The 27,899-nt window shown below is 43.9% G+C and overlaps 1 protein-coding gene across 1 annotated transcript; it reads left to right on the top strand.

The window, feature by feature from the left end:
- The first annotated feature begins 329 nt into the window (after positions 1 to 329).
- On the top strand, positions 330 to 27,464 carry AT-HF (HIS HF). Its single transcript, XM_078585038.1, has 19 exons — positions 330 to 592; positions 686 to 768; positions 1,169 to 1,263; positions 2,716 to 2,819; positions 3,121 to 3,290; positions 3,378 to 3,492; positions 4,194 to 4,252; positions 4,326 to 4,364; positions 4,494 to 4,592; positions 7,299 to 7,361; positions 7,469 to 7,531; positions 7,734 to 7,816; positions 20,906 to 21,014; positions 21,087 to 21,140; positions 25,487 to 25,574; positions 25,886 to 25,923; positions 25,987 to 26,092; positions 27,022 to 27,188; positions 27,272 to 27,464. Exons 1-19 carry the CDS (start codon positions 448 to 450, stop codon positions 27,329 to 27,331), a joined length of 1,740 nt encoding a protein of 579 aa, XP_078441164.1. The 5' UTR covers positions 330 to 447; the 3' UTR covers positions 27,332 to 27,464.
- Positions 27,465 to 27,899: the final 435 nt, after the last annotated feature.

Here is a 27,899-nt window from a genome sequence, read left to right on the forward strand (position 1 = left end):
AAATCGCTACACTTTTTCTGTGATTCTATCACCAATCAAAAGAGCTAGGATTTATAAACTTCAGCTTACATCGCTACCCTTGTTCTATAATTCTATCACCAATCAAAATAGCTAAATTTTATCTACTTCAGCTTACATCGCTACCCTTCTTCTATGTTTGTATCCCCAATCAAATGAACTAAAATTTATAAACGTCTGTTTACATCGTTACCCTTTTTCTATGATTCTATCCCCTTATCAGATGAGCTAAAGTTTATCAACTTCAGTTTACATCTCTACCCTTCTTCTATGATTCTATCCCCACTCTAAATAACTAAATTTTATCAATTTCAGTTTACATCGCTACCCTTCTCCTGTACAAACTATTGCGGATGCACAGGCCGAGAGCAGACTATAGGCTGAGCTTCCTGTCCGATTTTACTTCCTGGGTAGAGCAGATTATCGCCAATGGAGGCGCCGCCACCTCCCCTTTCCCTTCAACTTGCTTCTTCCTCTTCTCTTCGCTTATCCCCTCTATCCATTCACTTCCCAAATCGCCGCCACTCTCGTGTTCAGCCGCTTAGGAGGCGATTAATCTGTCGAGCAGCATCAAGTTGAGATCTTTTTGTTGATGATGTTTGAACGAGAATCTGGGTCACTTTCTCTTTTACTGATGTTCTTCTTTTTTTCTTGGGCAATGTTTCAGCGGTGACTTTGCTTGATTACGGCGCTGGGAACGTCAGGAGCGTTCGCAATGCAATTCGTTATCTTGGGTTCGATATCAAGGACGTGAGAATCTCTTGCATTCGATTTACTGATTGTTAATTTTTTTTTTCATGTGTAGACCCAAAACTCGGATTTCCCTCCCGTTTTGTTATCTACCCTAAAGTCCGATTCTGAGAAATTATTTGTTAGTTGCGAATTTAGCTATTATGAAAGATGTTCATGCGACGTGAAAATGTCGACATCTCTCCTCACCAATCGACGAATTTCTCCAGTTTTTCGACTTCCTGCTTTCTTTTGTTTTCTATTTTTATCATCTAAAAATTTCTCATTTCTTCGTTTTTGTGGCATTAATTTTGTTACATCTGACATCTTGCTGTAACTGTTCATGGAAAGTCACTCAAGTTCTACTTGGGAATTCTCTGCATGAAGTTATCGTTGTGCTCTGTTAAATTTTTCCTTCCAGGTGAAGAATCCGAATGATATACTCGATGCTGAGTGTCTTATCTTTCCCGGCGTTGGGGCATTTGCGCCAGCCATGAATGTGCTGACTCAGAATGGGTGAGCATCGCTCTCTGATTCCAAAATATGTCATAGGGAGAAATCCAACATAAACTATACTCTTAAGCTAGAACATTAAAGTAAATATTAATGAATATGATGTAGACTCGATGATATTGGAAGTGTAGAGAGAGATGAGAGAAAAACAGAAGAAGCCAAGTGACAATAGGCTCGTATCAGCACCTGTGCCCCCCTAAGCGGCTGCAAGTATTTAGAGGAAATTGCGGCCAAAAAAAAAATGGAAATGCCCTTGATAACTGTTGGGGATGGAAAGAAATTGTCTCAAATTGCTTGTTGCAACTACTTTACTCTTCGAGACTGAACAATCTACTCTCTTTGTCCTCTTTTAATCTTTCAAAATGCCATATTTTGTCTCTTTTGTAGATGTCTTTGAGTTACATTTATAAATGTGTGATGAGCATTTTCTTGTTCCTTATCGTCTTCATTTTCTGTCATAGTTTGATATGAATACTTTTTCAATCCTCAAACATAGTTTATTGGATGTAACACGCAGTCCACAAGTATCATTTTCTAGTCAAGAATGCCTCCTTCAAATGAGGTGTTTAGAAGAATTTGATATCGTCCCGAAATCCAAATATCTCTATCTCTATTTAGATCTCCGCCTTGAACAATAATCCTCATACTCTTCCTGATTGCCGAGAATCTTCCTTGAGACTCCACTGGCAGAGCTCCCACCAAATGCAGCCGATTTCCCTTGTGTCTCCTCTCAAAGCCAGAAAAATTCCCCTTTCTTCATTCACCTTCCCCCTTTATTTATACTTCCCGTACAAACGTACTTTCTTCAAAAAAAATGTCACGTGCTACCGCAGGGGACTCAATTCCTCTTTTCTTTTCCTTATGTAACTTCTTCGTTTCATACTGTTTCATTGGGACCGTAACAGAATTGTACACCATGCAAGCCAAAATTATACTCGGGCTGAAGGAATTTGGACTTAGAGGCTCAATACTGTTTTCAATTTTTTGGATGCACAGGTTTACTCTGTAAACCAAAATGAACAGTGAGGGAGTACACTCCATTCAGACACCCTTCCCTCAAGCGGGACATGGATGCTTTTCATGCTCACCTTAATGAAGTTCAACCTCTGAAATAAAACTCCAGTAATTATACCGTTTACCCGCGAAAAGAATTCCATTTACCTCACGTGGAGCTTGAACTTTACCTTAAATGATCACCCGACTTCTTATTAGAAGGAAACATTTTCTAATTTTCTTCAAGCTTTTTGGGGCGAAATTTCTTGATATGGAATCCCTTCTTCTTCATGGATATGCTATGCTTTTGCGGTATGATTGCTTTGTAAAATATCCCCTCTTATAAAAGATATTATACTTTTTCGATGAGGTTTACTTGTTATGAGGAAGTCAAGCGTAACTTCATTTTGTTGACTACCTTCGATGCAAGAGACTAAACGGTATTCAATTTATTTTCCTCAGGATGGCTGAAGCTCTTTGTAGGTATATAGAAAAAGATCGTCCCTTCCTGGGTATCTGCCTTGGGCTGCAGCTTCTCTTTGAATCTAGTGAAGAGAATGGTCCTAGTAAGTTTTAAATTCTCATTAGTCCTCTTGTTAGACAGTAATTCAATGGGAGCCTCATATCATCTATGATGCACTTTTGTCCCCTATCACATGGAAATAATCTACATGACGTGCCCAAGTCCTATATTTTTATGATCTCTTTTGCTTGTATTCCATCTTCATTTGGTCAGTTTTTCTGCCCATTAGATTATTTTTTATGAGTGGTCGATTCTTTTCTTGAAAAAAAAAGAATGAGCGATTCTGTTTTATTTTTATGCCACTCTACCAAGTAATTTATTCTGATTTTTTCTCAATATTGCAGTAAAAGGTCTTGGGTTGGTGCCTGGTGTGGTTGGCCGCTTTGACTCTTCTGGGGGAGTAAGAGTACCCCACATCGGCTGGAATGCGTTGAACATCAGAAAAGATTCTAATATTTTGGAGGAGATTGGAGACCATCATGTGTACTTTGTTCACTCATATCGTGCATTGCCTGTATGATGTTTCTTTTGCTACCATTCTTCTTTCTATGCATTATTCAACGTGGCATAATCCAGCTCGTAATCAATGAGCTTGGTACAGTCTGAAGCTAACCAGGAATGGATTTCATCAACGTGCAACTATGGTGAAAAGTTCATTTCCTCTATAAGAAGAGGGAACGTACATGCTGTGCAATTTCATCCAGAGAAAAGTGGAGGTACTTACAACTTAATGCTTTTCATGGTGACAAAAAAGAACTCCTTGTACTCTAGATTAACATTAGTTTTGAAGGGTAATCACGTGAATCGGTTGTACTTAATGTCATTATTTATTTTTGTTGACCTCTATAATCTTCAATCCCCTGTAGCCTATTAGATGCTTTAGGCAAAACAGTGAGTAGTGACTCACCGGAGCAATAGACAGTGCATTTGGGTCTTAAGTTGCACATGTTTCGGACAAAGCCAGCATGGGTCCAGCACGTTCACATGTTGCAGAATGGCTAAAGACATAAAATTGGGAACTGTAGTGCAATATCAGCTTCCATTTAGTCTCAAACATATGGTACGAAGTGTTTGATGGCTTTCCTCCATTAAAAAGTGCCAAATGTTAAAGGATATATTTTTTCTGTTATTCATAGTTTCATATGCTTCTGGCGCTATGAGTGTCAGGGTTTTGTTGCGGCGATTTTCTGTTATTTTGCTGACATAATATTATTCTCTTGTGTTTTTTTTTAATCTTTTGTGACCACTTTTACATACAGCATTATCATATTCTGGTCACATTACTGTCCAAACTTACTGTATTCTGGTCACATTATTGTATGAGCGTAGAGTCTTCCTACTCATCGAAAGACTGTTTTTCTCATCCAAGTGATGGGATTTTAAACATTTTAAATGCTTGTCCCTCTTCAATTTTCAGATGTGGGTCTTTCAATATTGAGAAGATTCCTCGATTTGTCTGGGTCATCAGGGGTCAAGGTTAGAGATGCCATTATATGCTCTTTTTTAGTCCCTTGTTCGCTCTATGTCTATATTTTGTTTTCATTGACAGAGGTTGGGCATCGGACATGCGTCAAGGCTGGCTAAGAGAGTAAGTTCTATCCTTTCAAAGTAGTTTTGGTTAATTTTTTCAACGACCTATGATCCATTTAAAGAGAGAAGAGATTACATTGCGCATGGATGATTCACTTCTATCTTTTTGGCATTATTCTCTGAAAAGGTAATAGCTTGTCTTGATGTGCGGACAAATGACCAAGGGGATCTTGTTGTTACGAAAGGAGACCAATATGATGTAAGGGAGCAGACAAAAGAGAATGAGGTATTGGTTTCTTCTTATCTTCTTTTGTCTTATCTCAGTTGTTTGGGAATGTTAAAAAAAAATCCCAGTGATTTAGGCTTCTGCACTGTTGAATCCCACATGAAGGGATATACAGGCAGAGGTGAGAGAAAGAAACAAGGATGAGGCAGGGTGGTGGGTTTTTCTCCCCACCCTGGGAGTTGGGAATTTGGAGAGAGGGGAACACAAACTCAATTTAACTGGAGGTTTACCTACCCCTAGAGCTAGCCGAATACAGCTAACTCGTACCCAGAAGAAGCTCAACCTATCATTCAACTGATATATCTTTTGGTATATTATTTATATGTAACCATCTGGTGATGCCTGATGGTCATGAACTTTCCCAACCTATGAGCACTATTTATATGAATGGGCCTTTATGAGCACTATTTACATTTAAATATCTCAGGTCTTGGCATATTTAAATTAGTCATGCATTGGGAAAGTGGTGTAATCTCCAAGAAGGAACAGTTGCAAACTTTGCCGTGAATCGACAAAACCCAGCTCTGATAGGAAATTTGTGTTTTGTGTCCTCAAAGCCAACCATTTCTCTCTTGAAATCACAAGCACAAGGGAACTCTCTCGCAAGAAAGTGAACCAGATGAGAAGCAACGCTTTCGGGGATATGTTAAATGCTTTTGTATAAGTTATGAATGAGAAAAGAAAAAACAGAAAATCATTCGTATGGACACAAGAGGGATATTCCTGTTAGACAACAGACCAAAAGGAAGATATCAGAGTCGCACTGGTAAATCTGGCATATCTGAAACCATGCAATTCTGAAAACAAGTGCATCATACAGATCTGACATGCCTAACAGATGCTATGAAAATAGTTCTGGCAGACAGCAAATCGCATTACAAGATCTTGGGTTAGAATCAATCAAGTGGATAATGTGCTTTAAAGCAGTGGCTCATGGCAGCCCACATCATACTTGACCAGCATCGGCCAATGTGTGTCCTACCACTTTAAAGGAGATTGATCGAGACCATCAGAAGGGAGGGATTTCTTGGAAGGTGTTAGAAGAGGCGACTCTGGCTGGATCAGAGGACCCCTGATCAGAGAACGACGAGATTGAACCAACTCACCTCTCCATATTGCTCTTCGTTCTCTCTCTATCCCGATCAATCTCCCACTGATTGCTCACTCTTTTCTGTCTCTTATTCGGAATCTCAACTGCTTTTTCTTGAACCTCTGTACTAAATTTGGAAATTCTTGGACCTTTTGATCTCCAAATATTCCCATTCTTTGAGACATCAATATCCTCCTTGGGAGTATATCAGATACAAACTGATGACAATAGTGATAGGGTCCAAACATGGACCTATCATATGGCTAAAGGAAGGATAACATCCATCAAGTGTGTCGGAGCCAGCACGTGTCTCTTCAAACTAGGAGGAGGCGGGAAGACAACTAGCCAATAAATAAGTCAAGTGCGGAAAGTGGGAGGGCATCAATTCATTTTCTTTCCAAGTAGGTGAGTGGTGACTCGGTGGGAGGGGGAGATCCTCTAAGCTCCAGATAGAGAGGAGACCATTCCGGGCAGATTCTCTCTCGGATACTCTCTATTTTTCTACTCTACTCAATCTATCTCCAGTAAAAGTCTACTCTACACAACTCTACTCTTCATCTACTACTTCTATAGTAATTCTCATATGGAGTTCTTTCCTTTATTTAAGATTATTCTTGCATGGAGTTCTATCATTCATTATTTGAGCCAAAGAGGGAAATTCAGATTTCTTGAAGCAATTTTCTCTCAAGATCCAGGATCCTATCAGATAGCAATTCAAATCGGCCATTCACACCAAAATTCGTATCAAGAACACCACTTGATTGTTCAAGAGAATCCAAGATCTGTGGTTAGGATCAAGAACAGAGATGGAGAAAAAAGAGGACCACAAGAACGGAAAAGAAGGAGATAGATTGATGGAGGTTCCTGGAGGAAATCTACCCTCTGGACAGCAGGCCTGATCCTGCTGAGCCAGCCTCTTGGTTGCTGCCTGCAACCCCTTTCTTGAAATGACCAAGAATGAGTCCTCTAGATCCTTTATGGGTTCGCACATGAGCTGAATTAGGATGCAAGTGTTGTCTCTTGATTGATCTTCTGCTTCTGTTTTCTTTGGTAGTTCTTGGAGAAGAATCGATGTGTATCATAAGATCCAAGGGGAGATAAGAGAAATGAGAGGGCTTGGCAGGATTGACATTACCGAGAGCGAAGAGTCGGCAGAACACACTTTGCCTCGGGGGACAGAGAGAGAGAGAATTAGCCGATAACTTCAATATTTCTTATTGGATCCCTGCCTAACAAGAGGGCTACCCAATTTAAAGGGAACATGCTAGAAAGGAAAAAGGCTGAGAATGCTGATAGAGTCCAATTGAGGACTCTGTGGCTCCGTTATCTCTTGGATAAAGGCCTGGTGAATCTTTGGTGAGTAAACTTGAAATTCCTTTCTCATATCAGATTATCCTTTTGTTAAGATTTAATTTTCGGTGAGTAAATATGCAGTTCTTTCATTTTTCGCGATACATTCCAAATATGGTCGGATTTCTTGAATATTTGGTCTTTCCTTCTGTTAGTTTATCCTGAAATTTGTAAGATCATTTTGGAATTTCGCAGTAATGCCAAATAGCGGTTTTTTTGGTGATTCATAACCTCAATTATACCTTTCATTTATTGGCTGTGTGAAGGTTAGGAATCTTGGGAAGCCAGTGGATCTTGCACGTCAATATTACAAAGATGGGGCTGACGAGGTGCTCATCTTTTTCCTGGAGCAGTTTATTTCTCATCCAGTCAATCCTTTCAAAAAAATATTTTCCTCATCTACTGTTGGTGGTTGTCTTCAAACTTTTTATTCCAGATCAGCTTTCTTAACATCACTGGCTTCCGCGACTTCCCCTTGGGGGATTTGCCAATGCTTCAGGTAGGAGATGTGGTTCCCCTCCTGTTTGTTATTCTCTACTCAATAGGCTTGTTCATGAATTGAAGAAATTTATTCAGCTCAGTTCTAATGCTCTCTTGTTAAAAATATATTCTCAGTTTTTTTCCTGTGCGAAGAAAAAACTGAAACTCTCTTAACTTGTTGAGGTTTCTGGAGCATAATTGCTCGTTGCAATAATCCACAGGTACTACGTAAGGCATCGGAGAATGTGTTTGTACCACTGACAGTCGGTGGCGGTATTAGAGATTTCACTGACGCTAATGGGAGGTGAGTTCATGGTCTTCATCAGGACGAAGTTGCTTAACCTTGGATAGTAGTGTTATGGTTTGGCAACTGCCTACATCACCATCAATGTCAACCATATTGATCCTTGTTCATGTTGGTTATAGCTGTGACACTTTTTTTGGTGATTGATGATGACTATGTATCAGTCGGAGACATTTCCCGTCCCTTTATTTCTTTTCTTTTCTTTTTCTTCTTTCTATTTTACTACTACTCAGGCGCACTTGTAACAAGGTAAATATGGACAGAACGGTTGAAGGAAGTAAGCCGTTTTTGTTTCCTCGAACCTTGTTTATGAAACCCTAGTGACTGTCAGGTCCGCCGCCAGCTGGAGAGGTCAGAGCAACTGGGGTGTTTTTGATGTCTGACTCTGCTTCATATCTTGTTTGTGGAACACCCTGGTTAGCAGGACTATGAGAAATGTGGCCGACGACTTGTATCTATTTCATCTTTACAAGTCACTGTTGACTCTCGAAAGGGTTTGGAGGTCACGATTTGTTGGGAACTGTGGGTGTCGTTCTTTCCTGGAAACCTACAACTTGGCAACAGAGAGTATAGGAGCACCGATGGCCAAGCTCACACAAGATTGACGCCAGAGAAAGCCTGCTAACCAGTTTATGAGGCTTAAGGCTGATGCCAAAGCAGATTTGATGAGCCAGCTTGCAGAGAGTTGGGGCCAAAGCAAGCTTGATGACATGAGACCATGGCAGAAATCATTGATTCAGCAGGCCATAAAGTGATTGGGGAAGAGGGGGACACTATTATACTGGCCTCCCAAGACTTATGAAAGATCAAAGCTCCTTCAGTGAACTTGAAGAATCGAGGCTGTCAAACTAAATAAAGCAGTTCCCAATACATAAAGGCTGGGGTCTCAGGAAGGCATTATCAACATTTCTTGGAGGCACTTGTTGAGATAGCTTGGTGGAGAGCGGGAGGGTTCCCGATCCAGAGACAGGGTTTTACTGATTCAGCTAATCCTATCTGTTGTGTTGCTCCATAGTCCTTTCTACCACCTTCTCCACTATATCTCCAATACTGTATTACTTCTAACCATCAAGCAATTGCCACTATTGGAAATTCTTGGGGCTTCTTGATTTTGCTTTCATGGGGATTTCTACTGCTTATTTGGGGAGGCATATCAGATTGTGACCCAGATAATCTTTTTGGATGTTCCCAGATTGTGAAGTTTAATGGCTTTAATTGATGGATAGGCAGCAATACGTGGAACTGATCCTGGAGAATAAAGGGTTAGTTCACCATCTCATGGGAGAGATGAATCTGAAGAGTACAAAGCATAGAACCTGGAAGAAGGAAGACACTAGTGTACAGCAATGGTTGCTAAGCAGAATGACAGGAGATTAATTCAGAAAGTACCTGAACCTGATGATGGCCAAGAAAATATGGGACCATCTACTCAGAAGCAGGGTGAGGAAAAGCCACGACTGGAGGATCTGGAAACTGGTGATAAGAGCCATCGCACTAGCGCAAGGAGACATGTCAGCCAGCAAATTTGCTGATGAACTTCTGGTGCTTTCTTGAGAGATTGATCTTCTTAGGTCAACTAAGAACCCCAAAGAATGCCAGAATCTCTGCTCTTACTTGTCAGATCTGCAAATCTTCTGTTTTGTCCCATCGGGATCTTCTTGAGCCACACAAAATATCTCCTGACAGCTTCTAGAAGGCCCAGAATCTGCAGGATATCTCTGCTCAGGCCTGACAAGCTGCTTATCCTCTGTTTTAGCTTGTCAGATTTGTTTTTCTCAATGTTTTGACTTGTCTTGTCATGGGTACAGTCATTATGGACGACCCTGCACTCCTTGTGGCCTATATAAGGCCCCCATGTACCCCTGACTGAATTATTGAAACCTATGTCTTGTTGAAACTCTTGTTTCTCCCCTCTGAGTGTTCTCTTTGTTAGAGAGTGCTTCTGTGCTTGTGCATTCAAGTACAACCCCTTGTGGACTCAAGGGTTGGAGAAGCTAGTTCTGTGGATTCAGGACTTAGCTACTTCAAGTAGAGCAAGGCTTGTGGACTCAAGTCGTGTTCCTACACCGTTCTTGTGCTAAGGCTGCGCCAGAGTCCTACCAGAAACCAGTATTGGAGATGTTAAAATTGCTTACCTGGTTGTTGTTAAACATGTTCTACATGTCCCTGGTCTTAGGGTGAAGCGCCTATCCAGCAGGAATTTGTTAAAGGTTTAAATCTTATCATCTCTGTTGGCCTTGATGGTATTTTTGTTTATGATAAGGCAAACAACCGGAGGGTGTCACCTTTAAAGTAAAAAATGGGCTTGTGTATGTGAGTGATGTGGCTGGTAGTGGTCTGGCGTCTTGCTATGATGCACAAGAACTGAAGTGGAGCAAATCAACCTGATGCATTTTCATCTTAGGCATCCGTCATTTGAACTTTTGAAGCGTATGCTTCCTTTGCTCTTCAAAGATGTGAACATGTCTAATCTTCATTGTGAGACACGTCAATTTGCTCAGCATAGATGTACACCTTCAATGGAAGGCGTGAACAAAGTGCGGTGCTTTTTACACTTACTCATTGCAACACTTGGGGCCCATCTTCTACTACAGCTTTAACAGGAGCTAGACGGTTCATTTTATTTACTGATGATTACACAATATTACCATGGATATGTCTCTTAAAGTCCAAATGGAAAAATCTCCAATGGTCCAGAATTTCTTTGATAAGATCCAGCAAGATCTTACAAGAACTGTGTAACAGAAAACCAGAGATCAATTATTGGCAGATCAAGATGTAGAGAAGAATGCAATAGTTTGTCGCTGGGAAATCAGCAGTGGATATTGTACAAAGAAATATGATGTGAATCATTGTCTCAATCACCAGTCCAGATGACAAAGAGATGAAAGAGAGAGAATGCAGATAATGAAGAGGGCACCAGATCAGTTCTTCCTCTTCTCTGGATCGGAACAGCTCTCCTGAACTCCAGCCTGTGGCAGCGACAACACTTCTTTCTTGTCCTCTTGATGCGGACTTTCCTCCATTATATAGGATCTTAAATGATATGGTCAAAGGGGTTTGACTCTGCAGGTGTCAGGCAGCTGTCTTGCATTCTTTTTCTGATAGGAATGGGGAAGGTTCCTTTCAATACTCCCTCCGCCTAAGATCCATTGGTCGCCAATTGGAAAGGTCGGGAATTGCTTGTGAAATGTATCCATATCTTCCCATGTGGCTTCATAGTTACGAAGCTTTTTCCACTTAACAAGGTATTGTAGTCCATCACTGGTAAAAAGATATGAGATGATTTCTTCAACATAGACCTGCGATACATAATCACCAGAAATGTTAGCAGGTAAGGAGGGAATAAATAACTATTTTGAATATAGAGGGAATAATGTTGGTACTTATCGTTTTGCCAAGTTTAGAAACATGAAACACTGGATGAATGGAGGCCGATGATGGGAGGTCTGCAACTGGGCCAATTCTGTCAACAACAGTGAAGTGGCCAAAAAATTTTTGCGATAGTTTCTCAAAGAGTTGTTTGGGTAAGGACTTCATGCGGTAAGGTCTGATTTTGGGATAAACATTGTTCACCAGTGTCCTAGTGAACATCACTTCTATGTTTGTCTGCACCTTTTTTCATATGCTGTTGCGCTATCTGCAAATGATCATAGTTTGGGTTAATGTCTGACCTAACTCTTCTAGGAGAGTATCCAAATAGACAATGGGTCTGGGTGGAGAACCGCTATGTATCAAGGCTGGTGGATCACGAACATAAACGAGTCGTTTTATTGCAGAATGGTATGATGTATTGTAGCTGAGTTCTGCCCATGCTATCTGCTTTGCAGATCCCAATTACAAACTCCAGACTCTCAGCATGAAGGGTGGGGTCACTGACCACTGATGATCAGCCGCCACAAATCATTCCAATTTTGCTGGACAAAGAAGATGCAGATTGAAAGAGTTAGATGAAATCAAGGGTTGTCCAAGGGCAGTTGATGAGGATAATTGTGCTGGATGGCCAATGGCCTTAAGGAAAGGCAAGAGCCAATCTAACCGGGGCATCATATTGATACACCTTGGTAGTATCAATAAAATATTTCTCAGCTTTGAAATCAAGAAAACGCCAGAAATGACCAAGTGTAGTCTGGACTCGATTGCTAGAAAGAAAGAGATGAGAAGTAAGAACGATAAGACGTAGAGGTGGCTCCTCCTTCCACAGTGAAGCTTCCCTCCTCCAGATCAGCAAGCTGACTTCTGCTGCTCCAGGCATTCTGATGGGCATAACTGTCATCCCATTGTTTTCAAGAAAAGACCCGATGCTTACGCATTCTCTTCTTCTCTTATTTATAGGGGTTTTGTCCCCCTCTTGGCCAGCACGTGCAGTCAACGAGCCATTGACCGGCTCTCTTCCTATTCCTTCTTCTGTATTTCTTTGAATAGAACATATCACACATATACCCAATATCCTGTGTGGTGGGCTAGCACCAGCTGGGGCCATACCAAAAACATAATGATATCATCAATTTTTTAAAGTGGAAGAATATTATCTATGCGGAAATGGTGCTTTATAAAAAATGAATCATGGGAAATCATCGTGACACCACCTAGTAAACGCTCAGTGCAATTGTGATGGGTGTTTACCATGAAGTATTGGGCACATTAGTCTAGAGTGGTACAAGGCTACACACGATCCTGTAGGATTGATTATTGGGAATACTTAGTATTTCTTGTGAAGCTTAATACGGTGAGGATCCCCATTTCTCTTGCAGCAAGTCTAGACTGGTCACCATTACAGTGTGATGTGCAGAACACCGTCCTCTATGCTGACCTAAGTGAAGATATTTATATGGTGTTGCCTCTCGGTGGAGATTACGAGAGGGAATCAGGGTATAAAGTTTGTAATTTGAAGAAAGCCGTTTATGGGCTAAATCAGTCTCCGAGGGTGGTTTGAGAAGTTCTCATGCTGCATGAAGTATGTGGGTTACTTCCAGAGTAGTTGCAACCATACACTCTTTTTGAAACATTCTGACTCTGGTAAATATTAGTGTTGTTAGTTTATGTTGATGGTATTATTAATACAGGCAATGATGATGTTGGAAACTGTTTTTTAAGTTTCAAACTATTGGAGACATTTGAAATCCTTTGGAAGACTCTGGTATTTCCTGGGTATGGAACTAGCCTACTCTTCCAGGCATTTTCATCGCACAATACAAATATACTCTTGATCTCCTGCAAGAGACAAAAATGAGTAGGTGTGAACTCTCTCCTGTGCCAATTGATCTTATTCCAAAGTTAGGCAGAAGCGCGACACAACAAAGGCCAATACCAGAGGTCGTTGAGAAAGTCATCTACTTGAATCATACATTGCCTGATATAGCCTTTGCAGTTGAATTGATGATTTGTGCCATGGATAGTCCCCTACAATCTCATTTGCAGATGGCATATATTCAAAGGGTCTGCAGCCATAGTATTTTTTTCGGTCGAATGAGGACAGTAGTGTGGAGGTGTGTATGGATGCATAGTTTGGAGGTTCAGTAGTTGACAAACAATCTACTACAGGCTACTGCTCATGTCTAGCTGGGAATGTGGTTACCTGGAGTAAGAAGCAATCAGCAATTACCTTGTCCAGTGCCAAAGCTGAGTACAGAGGACTAGTCAAAGGTATCAGCAAAGCTCTGCAGATAAGAAGTATCCTTGTAGGGCTTGGAATGGCTCAGAACAGGCCACAGCCATGTATTGTGGCAGTAAGGCGGCGATTGACATTTCCCATTATCCTTTCCTACATGACAGAACAAGGCATATTGAGTTGAACAAGCATTGGACCAGTGAGAAGATTGACTGAGGACTCGTTCAAATAAAGTTTATCAAATTAGCTAATCAAGTTGCTGATATTATCTCCTAAGGGTTGGCGAGATCTCTCTTTGACAGAGATTGCTGAGAAAACAGCGAATCAGAAGCATCTATTCACCAGCTTGAGGGGGGTTGTCAGTCACAGACCTTTCCTGTTCATTTCTTTTCTTCATTTATTTCGTCATATCTCAATAGGCCCACTACTATTTGGGCCTACTTCTAACCCAATTAACATGGGGACGATGGTTGAAGGAAGCTTGCTAATTTTTCCTTGTGAACACTTTTTTCAAAACCCTAGCTACTGCCAGGCCCCCCATCAGCTGGAGAAGTAGGCCTGACCAATGACGGCTGGACAATGCCAATCTCAGTGGATGACCGAAAAAGACAGAAGCAGGTGTCAACCACCCTCATTTCTTGACGATGCACTGATGTTGATGCTTTTTTTGTTGGTTGACGATGACATTGACGATGAATGGCACCTCTGGATGGATGTCAACAACAAATCATCTGCTAGTTGTCAACATCAAACATGTTGGGACATGCTGAATGCCACTCAGTGTATGACAACAGGGGGAGAATCGTTATACAGTGTTTTAGGCAATATTGTTATCTGAAAATGTTTATTAAAGGCACATGGAATGGAATGAAATTATGTGTCCCAGCGGCAGATGTCCAAGCAATACGCGCAGAACAAATGCTGATCAGCGAGAAGCGAGACACCTTGCTGGCTCTGCTCAGCTCATCTTCACACCTTTCGACAGCTCCTCCAAGTTGGTTGGGGTTCCTCGACCCGTGTCCAGCAGCTCCGCATCGTCCCCCACGCTCCGTGCCAGCCTGCACCCTCAGGACGCCTGCGATGGCGAGAAGCCTCAAGCTGGGCACACCGAGGCCTGGGAAGGGCGAATGCCCTCAGAACTGCCCCCTGGAGCTCCCGGCAAGGAGGAACCGGGCCACGGCCACGTGGGTTGTCCTGCACTCCACCTAGGGATCCTACCCCCCCCTCAGCAAGGGCGTGAACATGGCAAACAGGTCCTCCGAGAACCTCAGCATACCCTTCTGAACCACCCCAGCAAGGAGGGCGAGGCTACCTACGGTGGCCAGGTGGCCCATCGTCTCCGGTGGACTCAGCACATCATCTGGGAGCTGAGATTGCCGGAACCACATCACATTGGGCTCCCTTGGGATGGAAACGACCATGACCAGAGACACAGGTCAAATTCGGGCCCAATGCTTGTGGCCCTCCTCAGCTCGTCAACCGGTCATCACCGTTCCACTCAAGCACGGCCATGGACCCAAGGCAGGGGTGGCCATTGCAGAGAGCTTATCCAGTCAGCTCCCCCTCGCTTGTGGGCTGAAACAACACAAGAACCACCTGTTGGGACCCCTCGAGACCCCAGGGACGGGACGAAGGGCCCAGACAAAAATGGGTTATTTCCACAACACCAGCCAAGGCAGGAGTACAGAGGTCCTGAGAAGCATCCTCGGCGGAGGAAACCGCCAGATCGAGGGGAGCAAACTGGCCTCGGGGCCGATCGTAACCGACGATTGGCTCAAGTGATGCCAAGGCATGATCGAAAGACCATAAATGTCTGAGAGGCCACCATTGGGTTTGATGACCCTGAAGATCTGGAGTGCAGACGAGGGCTCAGGATGCCGGAGGAAAACTATCGGGGGTCACGTCATAGGCACCCCACTGCAGATATTCCCTTCTTCTCGGGCGGAGACCCGGAGAATTGACTGCAGAAAGTGGAGCACTATTTCAGGTCATATACGGCAGACAACAGATAATGAATGAGGGTGGCAGCGTCATACTTAGAAGGCAAGGTGTCCAAATGGTTCAATTACAAGGACGACCATGTGGGGTTTCGTAGTTGCGAAGATTTCATGGCCAATTATGCAGGTTGTATGGCCCCAAATCACACCAAGCTTATACACGCCTATTTCAACTGCGACAAACGAACACTGTGGATGAACTGCTAGACAAGTTTGTCTAGTTGGCCGGTTATATTCCCGACCTTTGCGAGTGCATGGCCGTCCATGCCATCTTGGCCGCCCTCAAACCTGCCATCCGTAAGGAGATACGATGGCGAGATCCTCTGTCCCTGGATGGATTGTTTGATCTGGCTCTAGAGGTGGAGGAGGTGATACAAGACGACATCGACAAGGGTCGGACTGTCCGCATATTCCAACCACCGAAGCAGAAGGATGATCCAGACACCGACAAGCCACTGCTACGGGCGCGGCCAGCAACCTCGGCTAGGGGCGCCACACAGAAGGTACATCTCACCGTGGAAGACTTGAACCAGCGAAAATCCCAAGGACTCTGTTTCCGCTGTGACAACAAATTCATCCCAGGACACCGCTGCCGCAAGGATCTTCAGATTCACCTCTGCTTAGAGGCTGAGGGTGAGGATGATGACTCCAACCATGAGGATCAGAGGTTCCCGAAGGACACCGAAAGTGAGGCTGGTGAAGATGTGACCCTGGCTTTCATATCCCACAAAATAGCTCTGGGTGGGCGTGACGTCACGAAGAACCCAACGATCTCTGCGCCTACGAGGCGCACTTGCAGAACACGACATAGAGGTTCTGATAGACACTGGAGCAACAGACAGTTTCATTCAGCTGCAAGTCGCCCGAGACTTAAATTTACCGTTCCACCCTATCGCTCCATTTGACATCCGCCTCAGAGACGGCCGCACCATTAGGGGAGAGTCGCACTGTCCTCAGGTGCCCTTATATCTCCAAGGGTATCTCGTAATGACCGACCTCCTGCCGGTTCAAGGGCTCTGCGTCGACGTCATCTTGGGATTGGATTGGCTTGGCTCCTTAGGCTGGACTCAGGCCCACTGTGGTTTACTGTTGCTGTGTTTTCAGGTGGACGGAGTTTGCACATGCTCGAAGGCAACCTGGGAACCAGCCGCCTCATGGAGTCCTGCCCACGCAAGGATCCAAGGCGGAAGGGATCTCCGCACACCAACCTCCTGCTGATGATGGCACCTCCGACTCTCCAGGTGTGCACCCCAACCCCCGGGGCTTCAGGAGGCGAGGGGGACCATCGCATCGCACTGCAACGGCGGTTCCCAACTGTGTTCGCGGCATCCTATGCAGCTCCCCCATCACGACCACTGGACCATCAAATCGCCCTCAAACCAGGTACAGGGCCCGTGAATTGTCGATCATAACATTACTCACATTTGCAGAAAAAATGAGCTGGAGAAACTAGTGGTTGAGCAATTGGCCACCGGCATCATCCGGCCGTCCTGCAGCCCTTATTCCAGCCCGCTCTTTTGGTCAAGAAGAAAGACAACACCTTGCGTTTCTGTGTGGATTACAGAGCATTGAACAAGATCACCGTCCCCAACCGCTTCCCAATCCCTGTCGTCGAAGAGCTACTCGAAAAACTTCATGACATGTCTACATTCTCCAAGCTAGACTTGAAGTCCGGCTACCATCAAATCCAGATGCGCGAGGAAGATATAGAGAAGACCGTGTTTTACACACATTAAGGCCACTATGAGTATGTGGTGATGCTATTTGGTTTGACCAACGCCCCGCAACATTCCAAGCGATGATGAACTTAATCTTCTGTGAAACCTCACGACCTGAGTTATGCGTCGAGTAAGAGTCACCGACCTGAGTTATGCGTCGAGTCGATGCTTGCCGAATGAATACGGCACAATGTTGTTGATTCTTCTCTTGAGATGAGACTATTGCCGAATGAGTACGGCACCAATGAATAATCCCGTTTTGGGATAGTTCAATAGACTAATAGGAGAATACCCAATAGAAGAATCCCGTTTTGGGAAGAATGCCCAAAGAAGTATTCTTGCCCAAAAGAATGCCCAAAAGAAGGGACGCCCGATAGGAGGAATATCCAATAGAGGGAACGCCCGATAGAAGGAATGCCCGATAAAAGGAATACCCAATAGAAGCAATGTTCAGACTTCGCCAAGCTTCCCCGCCGGGAGAGAAAAACAGGTCGGGCTTCGCCGACTTTTCCTGCCAAGAAGGTCCGGCTTCGATGATCTTTCCCGCTGAGGAGAATAGGACAAGCTTTGCCGGCCTTCTTCGCCAAGAAGAGGAGAGCTGACGTTTATTTCCCGTCGAGAGGGCTTCGCCGAGAGTATCCTGCTTCGCCGATTTTTTCCATCTAAAGGGCTTCGCCGACCTTTCACGCCGAGAAGAATCGAGCGAAACAAACACGACCTTGCCGGTCTTCTCCACCGAAGAGTGGAAACCTAATTTCGCTGCGGATCAGCGACAAACTTCACCAAATGTTGTTTTTTCTTTCCGCCAATTTCAAGATTGCTCTGATACCATGTGAAACCTCACGATGATGCCAGTAGACAGATTGAGAGAATAAAAAGGAGAACGATATATTTGTATGAAAAATCAGTCAAAAAGATTACAACAAGTACAATCGAGCTTTTATAGTCGTGTACACAAGGAGGGATGACCGTTGGAGTCCAACGGTCATCTCTTAATGGGCCCACGTGAGATGGGCTGGACTAACATCCTCCAACCATTCTTACGACACTTCGTCCTGGTATTCTTCGATGACATCTTCATTTATAGCAAAAGCGTCACCGAGCACACTCAGCACTTGCATCAAGCCCTTGAGGTTCTCGCATAACATCACCTGCACATCAACTCCAAGAAGTGTTTCTTCTACCAATCTCACCTGGAGCACCTCACCGCCCACATCACGCCCCAAGTCCGCTTACGAGCGGGAACTGATTGCAATAGTATAGGCAGTTCGCAAATGGCGGCATTATTTGCTTTTCCAGCATTTCGTTATCCGGACCGACCAATGCAGCCTCAAGCATCTTATTGAATCGCTTCTCGATTCAATACAAGGAGGGAAAATTCAACAAAGTGACCGATGCGCTGTCTTGTCTGCCTTCCCAGGACACCCTCCTGGGTTCCATCTCTGTCAGTCTGTGGCTCGATTTGACCGCCATCCATCAAGAGGTTTCTCAAGACCCAGCTTTACAAGCAATCGTCCAAGCGGCAGAACAAAATGCGCCACTTCCACCACACTACTCCTTGACAGAGGGGCACTTGCTCCATGACAGGAGGTTGGTGCTTCCCCGCTCTTGTCCTTACGTTAACTGAATCTTGCAGGAATTTCACGATGGCAAAATTGGCGGGCATGCAGGGTTCCTCAAGACGTACCTGCGCATTAATCAACAGTTCTATTGGTCTTTCATGAATCGGGATATCAAAACATACGTCAATGCTTGCCCCTGCTGCTAGCAGTTCAAGTCGTCGTCACTCGCCCCTGCTGGGCTACTCCAGCCATTGCCCATCCCGACACAAATCTGGGAAGACATCTCCATGGACTTCATAGAGGGACTCCCAAAATCCAAGGGGTTCGATTGTATCTTCGTGATGGTGGATCGGCTCAGCAAATGCGGCCATTTCATCGCCATGCGACACCCTCTCCCCGTGAAAGAGGTGGCCGTCAAGTTTATTCAAGAGGTGATTCGGCTCTATGGTATTCCACAGTCCATTGTTTCGGACCGCGGCAGCACCTTCATGAGCGCCTTCTGGAATAGCCTTCATTCTCTACAAGGCACCGCCCTCAAACGCAGTTCCGCGTATCAACCGCAAACGGATGGGCAGACCGAGGTCGTCAATCGAGGCCTGGAGACGTATTTACGATGTTTCGCAGGGGATCAACCCCGAAAATGGTGCACTTGTCTTCCGTGGGCAGAATTAAGCTACAACACATCCCACCACACCGGCCTCAAAACATCACCGTTCCGTCCCGTGTATGGATGGGACCCTCCCACCATTGTCCGGTATGGGGCTCCATCCTCGCCCATTGACGACCTTGACAAATTGCTCCAAGAGCGGGATGTCATGCTCAACAACCTGAAGATGCACCTCGCGTGGGCTCAAGCCCACATGAAAGACCAGGCAGAAAAGAAACGGCAGGAGGTGTATTCCAAGAAGGCGACCAAGTTTACGTCAAACTTCGACCCTTCTGGATGAAGACCTTGGCACGTCGCTTCAATGAGAAGTTGGGACCTAAATTTTTTGGGCCATATCGCATTCTCCAACGCATTGGAGCTGTCGCATATCGCCTCAATTTTCTCCCCGAGGTACGTTTACACCCAGTTTTCCATGTTTTGCAGCTGAAGCGTGCCGGCGGACCCACAGCTCATCCTCAGCCTGTTCCGCCATCTATCTCTGAAGAAAACGAATAGCTGGTCTACCCCGAAACAATCACAGCTTTTCAAACCTCGTCCCAAGGTCTGCTAGTCCTTACCCAGTGGCAAAATCTGCCGCCCCACGAAGCAACATGGGAGCTTGCTTCCATCCTCCGACAGCAATTTCCCAATTTCCAGCTTGAGGACAGGCTGACTCAAATAGGGGGGAGTATTGATATGATCCCGGGCCGCGTTGCCGGAGGCCCAGGAAGCCAAACCAGCCCATCGGCCCACTAACAGACCTAACGTAAGGAGGACGACGACAGAAGTAAGGTGGCGAAATCAGACGTAAGGGTTCTTCCTCTTCCTCCGCCCCTTTCCTCTGCACCCTCCATTGACCTTGCTCGCGTTCACTTCCGCAGAAGTTCTTCCCTGCGACCGTGGTGGCATCTTATCCCCGGAGCGGCAATCTCGCTCTCCCGGCCTTCCCTCTATCCCTTTTCCCTTTTCCTTGACTGAACTTGAAGTCAGTTGTTCCTTTCTAGGCATCGACGATGCCAAGAGACAGTTTTTCTTCTGGATTAAGTCGTGATTACTGTTGAATTCTTATCAGATACTTAGGCGGCAGGGCAGGATTTGGGATCCTATTTTACTACTTTATTAAGGATCTATTTATGAAAAAAAATTCGGCCTCATTTAAAGCAAGATTACATTTTATTTGGCATCATGCAGTGTTTTAGCAGGATATTTTTGGGAAAGGTGTGCTTCTCCTTCCTTCTTCTTAAAGACAGAAAGATTAAAATGAAATTATGCTATTTTGAGCCTGAAATTCTGGGGCCCTGGGGTGTGGGATCTTAATTTCCTATTTTATTTAGCATCAACTTTATGAGTAATTTTTTTGGTGTTTAGAGAAATATGCGTTATGTTTTAGGCACTATCGAATTTGGATACGTTAAATCATTCAGTGATTTAGTCAAGTGTTTGGCAAATTTTAATATCTATCTGCTTATTTAAGGCATATATAATTGAAGAAAGAGTCCAATTCTCCCATTTAAGGCAAGGTGTGGGATCTTATTCCCCTTTATGCATTTTTTAGGCATTATTCAAGTTTAGAAGTGGCGTCAGAATACTTTCGTTCAGGAGCAGATAAGATCTCCATTGGAAGCGATGCAGTTTATGCTGCAGAAGATTACTTGAAAACTGGAGTATGCTTACAAACTCGCTACTCCACTTCCCATTTCAGTTGAGTTTTCCTATGCTTAACCTTACCTTGACAGGTTAAAACTGGAAACAGTAGCTTGGAGCAGATTTCTCGAGTTTATGGCAATCAAGTAAGGCTCTGGTCACCTGTATTTGGCTTGAATTTGCTGATGTGTCTAGCCATTGTGTTGTATGAAAAGATTGATAGTTCTATGATATCTTGAAGTCAGGCTCAGATTATCTTATCCAGATCAAAACCATTTGCATTTTAAGTGGAAAGCTCTAAATATTTTGTTCTAAGAAAAATCAACCTTAATCTGCCAGAGTTATGCTTTGTTAAATCTAATACATGATTTGTTTTTGAAGAAAAATAGGGAAGATCTTCCAAAATTGGTGATCAACCCAAAATTAATAGTAATTAGGATGGTGAAAAATACATGACCGACCAGCCTGGTCCCTTTTTGTTCCTTACTTCCTACTAAACAGTATGTTAGCGCCCATATCTTTTCTTGTTATATTCACATTTACCTTTTTGCCCTTATGTGTATCCTCTAGATGGCCTTTCATAAGAGGCCCAATATTGTAAAAACCCATGTTAACATCTCAAATAGAGATGTGTGGGCATCATAGCTGAATAGAGAGTTTTTTCCTCTGTGTTAAGCCTAATGGCCGCCTAGGGTTGGAGGAGTGCAAGTTCAACACAGTAGGATACTGAGTCTAGCGACACCAACCAGTCATCTGTCCAGCATTGACCAGCTTGCATCCGTGCCCCCGTTTGGGTTCAAAAAACCTCTGAATTTGTGGGAAAATCTGTTTCAGGCCATGCCAAAAACTGGATGCCTCTCTGATTGGGGCCAATCATTGTTCCCAGTTCATCTCTGTAGCATAAACGCCTCTCAAGACCTTCATCCCCATGTCTTCCTCCAGTCCCATAATATAGTCAACAATGCCATGTTCATGTCTTGCTGGTATGGTACTCCTGTAAATCTAATACATGATGTCAGCATATGGTGCCCAAATTATATTTGTATCCGTTTTATCTTTCAAGAACTCTGGATTTGGAATAAGCCCCTCGGAGAAGAAAGATGTTTAGCCTCAACTCAGTAATGAATAAGGGTTAACTACAGAGTATCATGGAGAAAATGTTTATGGGTCAATCCAGTGGGCCATTATAGAAAGATACTAATGAAAAATAAAGAAATCAGAAAGTAGTGATCAACAATTTCATTTGTTCTTTTGGATTTTTCTTTATCACCATGTTATAATTTATTAATGTTCGGCTTCTGTTGCTGTTTGGGGGAAATTTCAATGTGATGCAGCAGACAAGGGATCGACCTAAGAGAGCTGCTGGGCGGGACCCATGTTTGGTGGACTTTTGGTCCATTTCAAACACGAGCTGCAGGAAATGGGGCCTATGGATTGTGTATACCCGTAGAGGAGTACAAAGGGGCCAAACCTGCGGTCTTTCCTTGAGAGATTCTTTCTCATTAAAAATACTGGATAACTTCCCCATGGCAGATGTGTGCTCGCTCCCTGGGTGACTATTGGACCACTCCTGAATTATATGGCAGATGCAGGAGTGTCAACCCTGCGCTGCATAATTCAAGAGGGACAGATCCTGTCTTTGGGAGTAGGAGTTAAGGGGAAAGGTGGTGAAATGGTGAAAAGGATGCCTTATTTGGTATCAAACAGTTGGATGACCCAGAAGCTATATGTGCCTCATCGGAAGAGGAGATAAAGGAACAAAAGGGCTACAGAGACGCGGTAGCTTAGAAAGATAGGAAAATGGAGATAGACTGGAGACAAAAATCATGAAAACTGTGGGTGAATGGAAGGAGGCCATGGAGTCAAATTCTGAGGTTGCAGGTGGGGAACCATGAATTAGTTCACAATCAGTAAGAGGGGCTGTGACAGACCACTTTCAAGCCTTTTCCAGATAGGGGCCCAAAAGCCAGTAGAGATGGAGTGGTAGAGGGGCCACTCGGGTGATGTAGGAGCAGCATGTCTGTCTTGTGCGGTCTCTCACAATGGAAGAACTGAAGGTGGCTATCAAGGGATTTAATGAAGAGGATGTTCTGGATCCCAAAAGATTCCCAATTTTTTTTTTTATCGAGCTCTAGGAGTTGGTGGATGCAGGGGTCATGAACAGGTTGGAGGAGTCTTGGCGTGGGAACTATGGCTTGGAGTGACCAAACAGATCACGCCTTTTCCTTCTAGTAAAATGTCAAGGGGCCATTACAGTTGGAGACTTCAGGCTGATATCATTGTGTATCTTCATTTATATCATTATGGCGTCAGTTTTGGCTAATATACTACGAGAGGTGATTAGAGATCTTGTCGGACCCTTTCAGTCAGCTTTCATCCCAGGCAGAAGCTGGTTGATGGCAGTGTCGTGGCAGGCGAAGTGGCATGGCAAAGAAAGGACAATGAATACTTAATGTGGAAAATTAATTTTGCAAAAGCATATGACTCTCTTGGCTAGAATTTTTTGTGGGCACCTGTGAGACAGAGAAGATTCCCCATGTAGTGGGTGGCATGGGTTCAGAGATGTGTTACCTCCCACTACTTTCTGGTGTTAGTGGATGAACGGTTGGAGGGGCGGTGGATCCACTTATGCAAGAGGGCCGGTGGGATATTCTGTGGCACCATTACTGTTTGTCCTTGAACTGGATGCCATGGCTACATGTACAATCTGTGCATGTTCACTTGACCTATTACTGGGCATTCCGTTACTCTAGTATGCAGATGGCATCACCTGCATCATGGAAAGCTAGACTTGTTTGCAAATTTTTCTAGTTCACAGGTCAATTGAGCAAAATCAACATTTGGAGGTTTTGGGCTAACATAGAAGGCAAATGGCATTGTTCACTAGTGACGAGCAGGATTATGAGGTCCAAGGAGGACCAGGTCACAAAGGTCCTGAAAGGTAGTTATGGTATGGAGCTGAACTGGGAGCATTGCACAGTTCCAGTTTGAGGGGCATCTTCTTTCTGGCAAGATACGAGATAGATCTTTCCCTAAGTCTGGGATTCTTTGAAGCCAGTGGGGGATGACTCATTATTAGTTATCAGATGAATGACTGATTGGCTTGAGGTACATTATGGGAGTTCCCAAGACTATTCTCTATTGCACAGAACCCTCAGGCATTGCCTCTGAACTTTGTTGGGATGACACATGGAACCTGACGTTAGAGGGTGTGTTATCTGATCGGAGGGTGGGCGAATTTCTGGACATGCAGCAGTTTCTATTACATCTGCGAAGTTTTAGTGATAAAGGATGGCTGGATGTTGAGAGGCCCAGCATTTTCAGTTCGGGATGCCTACAAGAAGGTTCGAGAGGGCCCCATGGCCGAAGTGTAATCCTCACCTGTAGGCTCTTTTGGAAACAGAAGATTTCCTTAAGGAGCGGGTTTTTGGCTGGCTACTCGTTAGGCGGCGCATTATAGCACGAGTCCTCCAGAAGCCAGATACCTCGGCAGTTTGCCCTATGATACACTGGGTACAAGACTGCTCTCACCTGTTCTTTGAGATTAAAAGTTTGCCCTATTTGTAACAACGGCAATATGGGATTCTCAGAAGCTCATCAAGGTGGACGTGGCTTCCTACGAGGCCTGCTGGGGCTCTCCAATGGGAGGCGTGTGCAGCGGGGCACATGAAGTGGGGAAGGTTCATCATGGTGTTCTGGGCAATATGGCTGCACAGCAATGAGGTTGTATTTAAAGGAAGGGCTGTCTCTACTGACAACGTCCAACATAGAATGTGGAGAGCTTTGTGTCATACTGATATGATCCCCTTTGTATCCTGTTCTCTGTCATCATTCCAGCCCAATAGGGGCATTCTAGTCATTTGGACCTTCTGTAATTTCTTCAAATAGTACAGCCCTCCCTTCAGGATGGTAGCCAATTCGTATCAAGAGATGTGTCTGGCTCCCCGGTGATGTCCCTCCAGCCACTTTCTTCACTTTAATGATATCCACCCATGGGACCTCTTAAGCGACGATCGTTCCGCCTGCCTCTGCATCCCTGGTTCCTGTGGCAACGGCCATTCTGGTGTCTTCTCCCTACCCTTCCATCCTCTCCCTGATGCAAACTTGCGGGTTTGTATCACATGCTGGGTTTGGAGGGAGTGAAGGGCGGGAAGAGTACCACTCTGGTCTTTCATGTATTTCACGTTCATATATATTATTAGACTCAGGTTTATCACCTATCTTGGGGTCTCCCTCTTTTCTTCAGAAGAAAAACATTTTCCTGATGTTGGAAACATAATCTTTTGAAATCCAAGTAAGGAACTTTGACTCCCTTGGGGTAATTCAACTAGCTTCATTTCATAGTTTTATTTAGTTCCAGCTTGTTGGAGGTTTTGACCAAAAGGAAAATGTATTAAGGGAAAAAAGTACGTGCTCTCTGACTTAGTACAAGTTTTAGAAAATCAATTTTTCTGGGATGTATTCAGTGATATTATGCTTCTCATATTCTCAGGCCGTTGTTGTGAGCATAGACCCCCGAAGAGTGTACGTCAGAAACCCAGATGATGTGCAATTTATGGTCATCAAGACATCCACCCCAGGTACCGTGAAACTTCCCTCTTAAATTAAAATTATAAAATGCAACTTTTGGTCATATTCCACTAAGACCTGATTAATAATGCAAAATCCCTAAAATTGTATCGGAGAAGACCAGGTTCTGTTAACACCATGTTGTGTTTTAATCTTAAGTTTCCTATTGATCAAAAAATTCCCGAATGGCATAAAATTGTAGACCACTCTCTATTTGTACTTCTAACTTATCCGCGGATCTTTGAAGAAGACGTTGAATAAAAAACGTTAAGAATTTTGAAGAAAATTAAATGTAACTAAATTGATAAATTATTATCGCCAGGTCCCCAGGGAGAAGAGTATGTGTGGTACCAGTGCACTGTGAGTTTTTTGCTTATCAATGCTCTTCCTCAAGGAAAAGAACATACTCATGATTTTGAGCAGGTCAACGGTGGCCGAGACGGTCGCCCAATTGGGGCGTATGAGCTGGCACGAGCTGTTGAAGAACTGGGAGCTGGCGAAATTCTTCTAAACTGCATCGACTGTGATGGTAAGCCAGGCTAACACAGATTGTATGACTGGCAGTGAATAGGGTTTGCAGAGGACAAATAAAAATCTCGGATGGATTTTGCTCTGTTATCCGTCACAGGCTGTGTCTGTTTCATTTCATGCCCCGTCCACGAGGCTGGATAGAATGGATGATGTAACGGAACTGGTGTTCAGAACTATATTATCAGTATATATAGATGGATTGATGGACTTCAAAAGAGAGGGAGAGTAAGAAATAGAGATAATTGGATCTCACTATTTAACCCATTATCAATCATCCATCAACCTTATGTTTCTGTCTGTCAACACCCATCCGTCATTTAGTTTCGTTCTCTGTAGAGTTCACTGTCCTTGATGATGATGGCAAGAGGCTGATGACAAGTTGTCAACCTCCTCGTTTATTCATCCACTCCCAGATGATGAGAGATTGTCATCAGCATTGCCCCTTATTTGCCACCAGATGACGATGTTGAAAGTGTCATCATCAATGTCATCTGAGTCATCATCTCTCCTCTCAATTCTTCAAGGCTCGCTCTCTCTTCCTCTCTCCCTCCCTCCCTCCCTCTACCTTGAGTCCTCTTTCTCTCTCTCAAAATTTTGTCCACTCATCACTCAAACTCATCCTCCCATCGTCTTCATCCAGTTTTTACTTGAAATCGCTTGTGTCATTAACGATGACAATGACGATTTCTGGATGTTTACGATGGCTTCTTCCCCAGAAGGCAAAATGTTGCTGTCTGTCCTAAGGTTGGAAGAGATGACAGATGATGATGAGTGGACTTTGTCTCAGAACAGTGAACACCACTCTGTCCTGAGGTAATCAGAGATGAGTGATGACGATCTGAGCCAGAATGGATGATATCATCCGCTTATAAACCCTAATATTGGGTGAGGAGAGCCTATTAAGTGAAATGAAGCGGTTGTATGCAGGCCAGGGGAAGGGATTCGACGTTGACTTGGTCAAGCTAATATCAGATGCAGTGAGCATTCCTGTGATTGCCAGCAGCGGTGCTGGAATAGTAGAACACTTCTCAGAGGTCTTTGAGAAAACAAATGCCTCAGCTGCCCTGGCAGCTGGGATATTCCACCGCAAGGAAGTGAGTAGAATTCTACAAATTTTATCTATTTTTCTAAAAATATTAGGTTCATTATATTTAAAATTTCCCTGTTATGTTGGCAGGTGCCCATTTCCTCTGTCAAAGAGCATCTGCTTAAAGAAGGGATCGAAGTCCGGCTCTGAAGATCGGTACTGAGTCCAATTATGGGGAATTTTCCAAGTCCCCTTCTCAATTTATTTTGAGAATTTTTGTTGAATTAAATTAGATTTTTGTGGAATGTTTGTCCTTTTTTATCTCCATGGAATTTTTGTGGAATGGTTGATCCGATCAAGTGCTGTGTGCGGTTGCGCGGTCATTGTGTGGTGTGGCTCAAATTTTGGAACCATATTTTGTGTGACCCGAAGAACATCTGCCCTGCATAACACACATACCCTTTGGTGGAGCAATTGTGCAATTTGTGGGCAGTTCTTTTTCATCTCTCTGGTTTTTCGTCTCTCATTTTTCTCATTATCTATTGTTTCTCCTCCCTCTCGTTACTCGTCTTACTCTCGTGTTGCGCATCTCTCTTATGTCTCTCTCTGTCTGCCCATCTCTCTTATCCCTCTCTAGTTACTCTTCTCTCTTATGTCTCTTTCTGTGCTTATCTCTTTTATCTGTCTCTCGTTCCTCATCTCTCATATATATCTCTCTTATCCCTCTCTAGTTACTCTTCTCTCTTATGTCTCTTTCTGTGCTTATCTCTTTTATCTG

Source organism: Wolffia australiana, chromosome 13 (genome assembly GCF_029677425.1).
Source record: "Wolffia australiana isolate 7733 chromosome 13, ASM2967742v1".
NCBI classification, from domain to species: domain Eukaryota; kingdom Viridiplantae; phylum Streptophyta; class Magnoliopsida; order Alismatales; family Araceae; genus Wolffia; species Wolffia australiana.

Excerpts from the sequence above, each read along its gene's own strand:
- AT-HF (XM_078585038.1), top strand. The coding sequence starts at position 448 with ATGGAGGCGCCGCCACCTCCCCTTTCCCTTCAACTTGCTTCTTCCTCT. Across the intron at positions 1,264-2,715 it reads AATGTGCTGACTCAGAATGG|GATGGCTGAAGCTCTTTGTA; the intron begins GTGAGCATCGCT and ends TATTTTCCTCAG. Across the intron at positions 7,532-7,733 it reads GGGATTTGCCAATGCTTCAG|GTACTACGTAAGGCATCGGA; the intron begins GTAGGAGATGTG and ends AATAATCCACAG.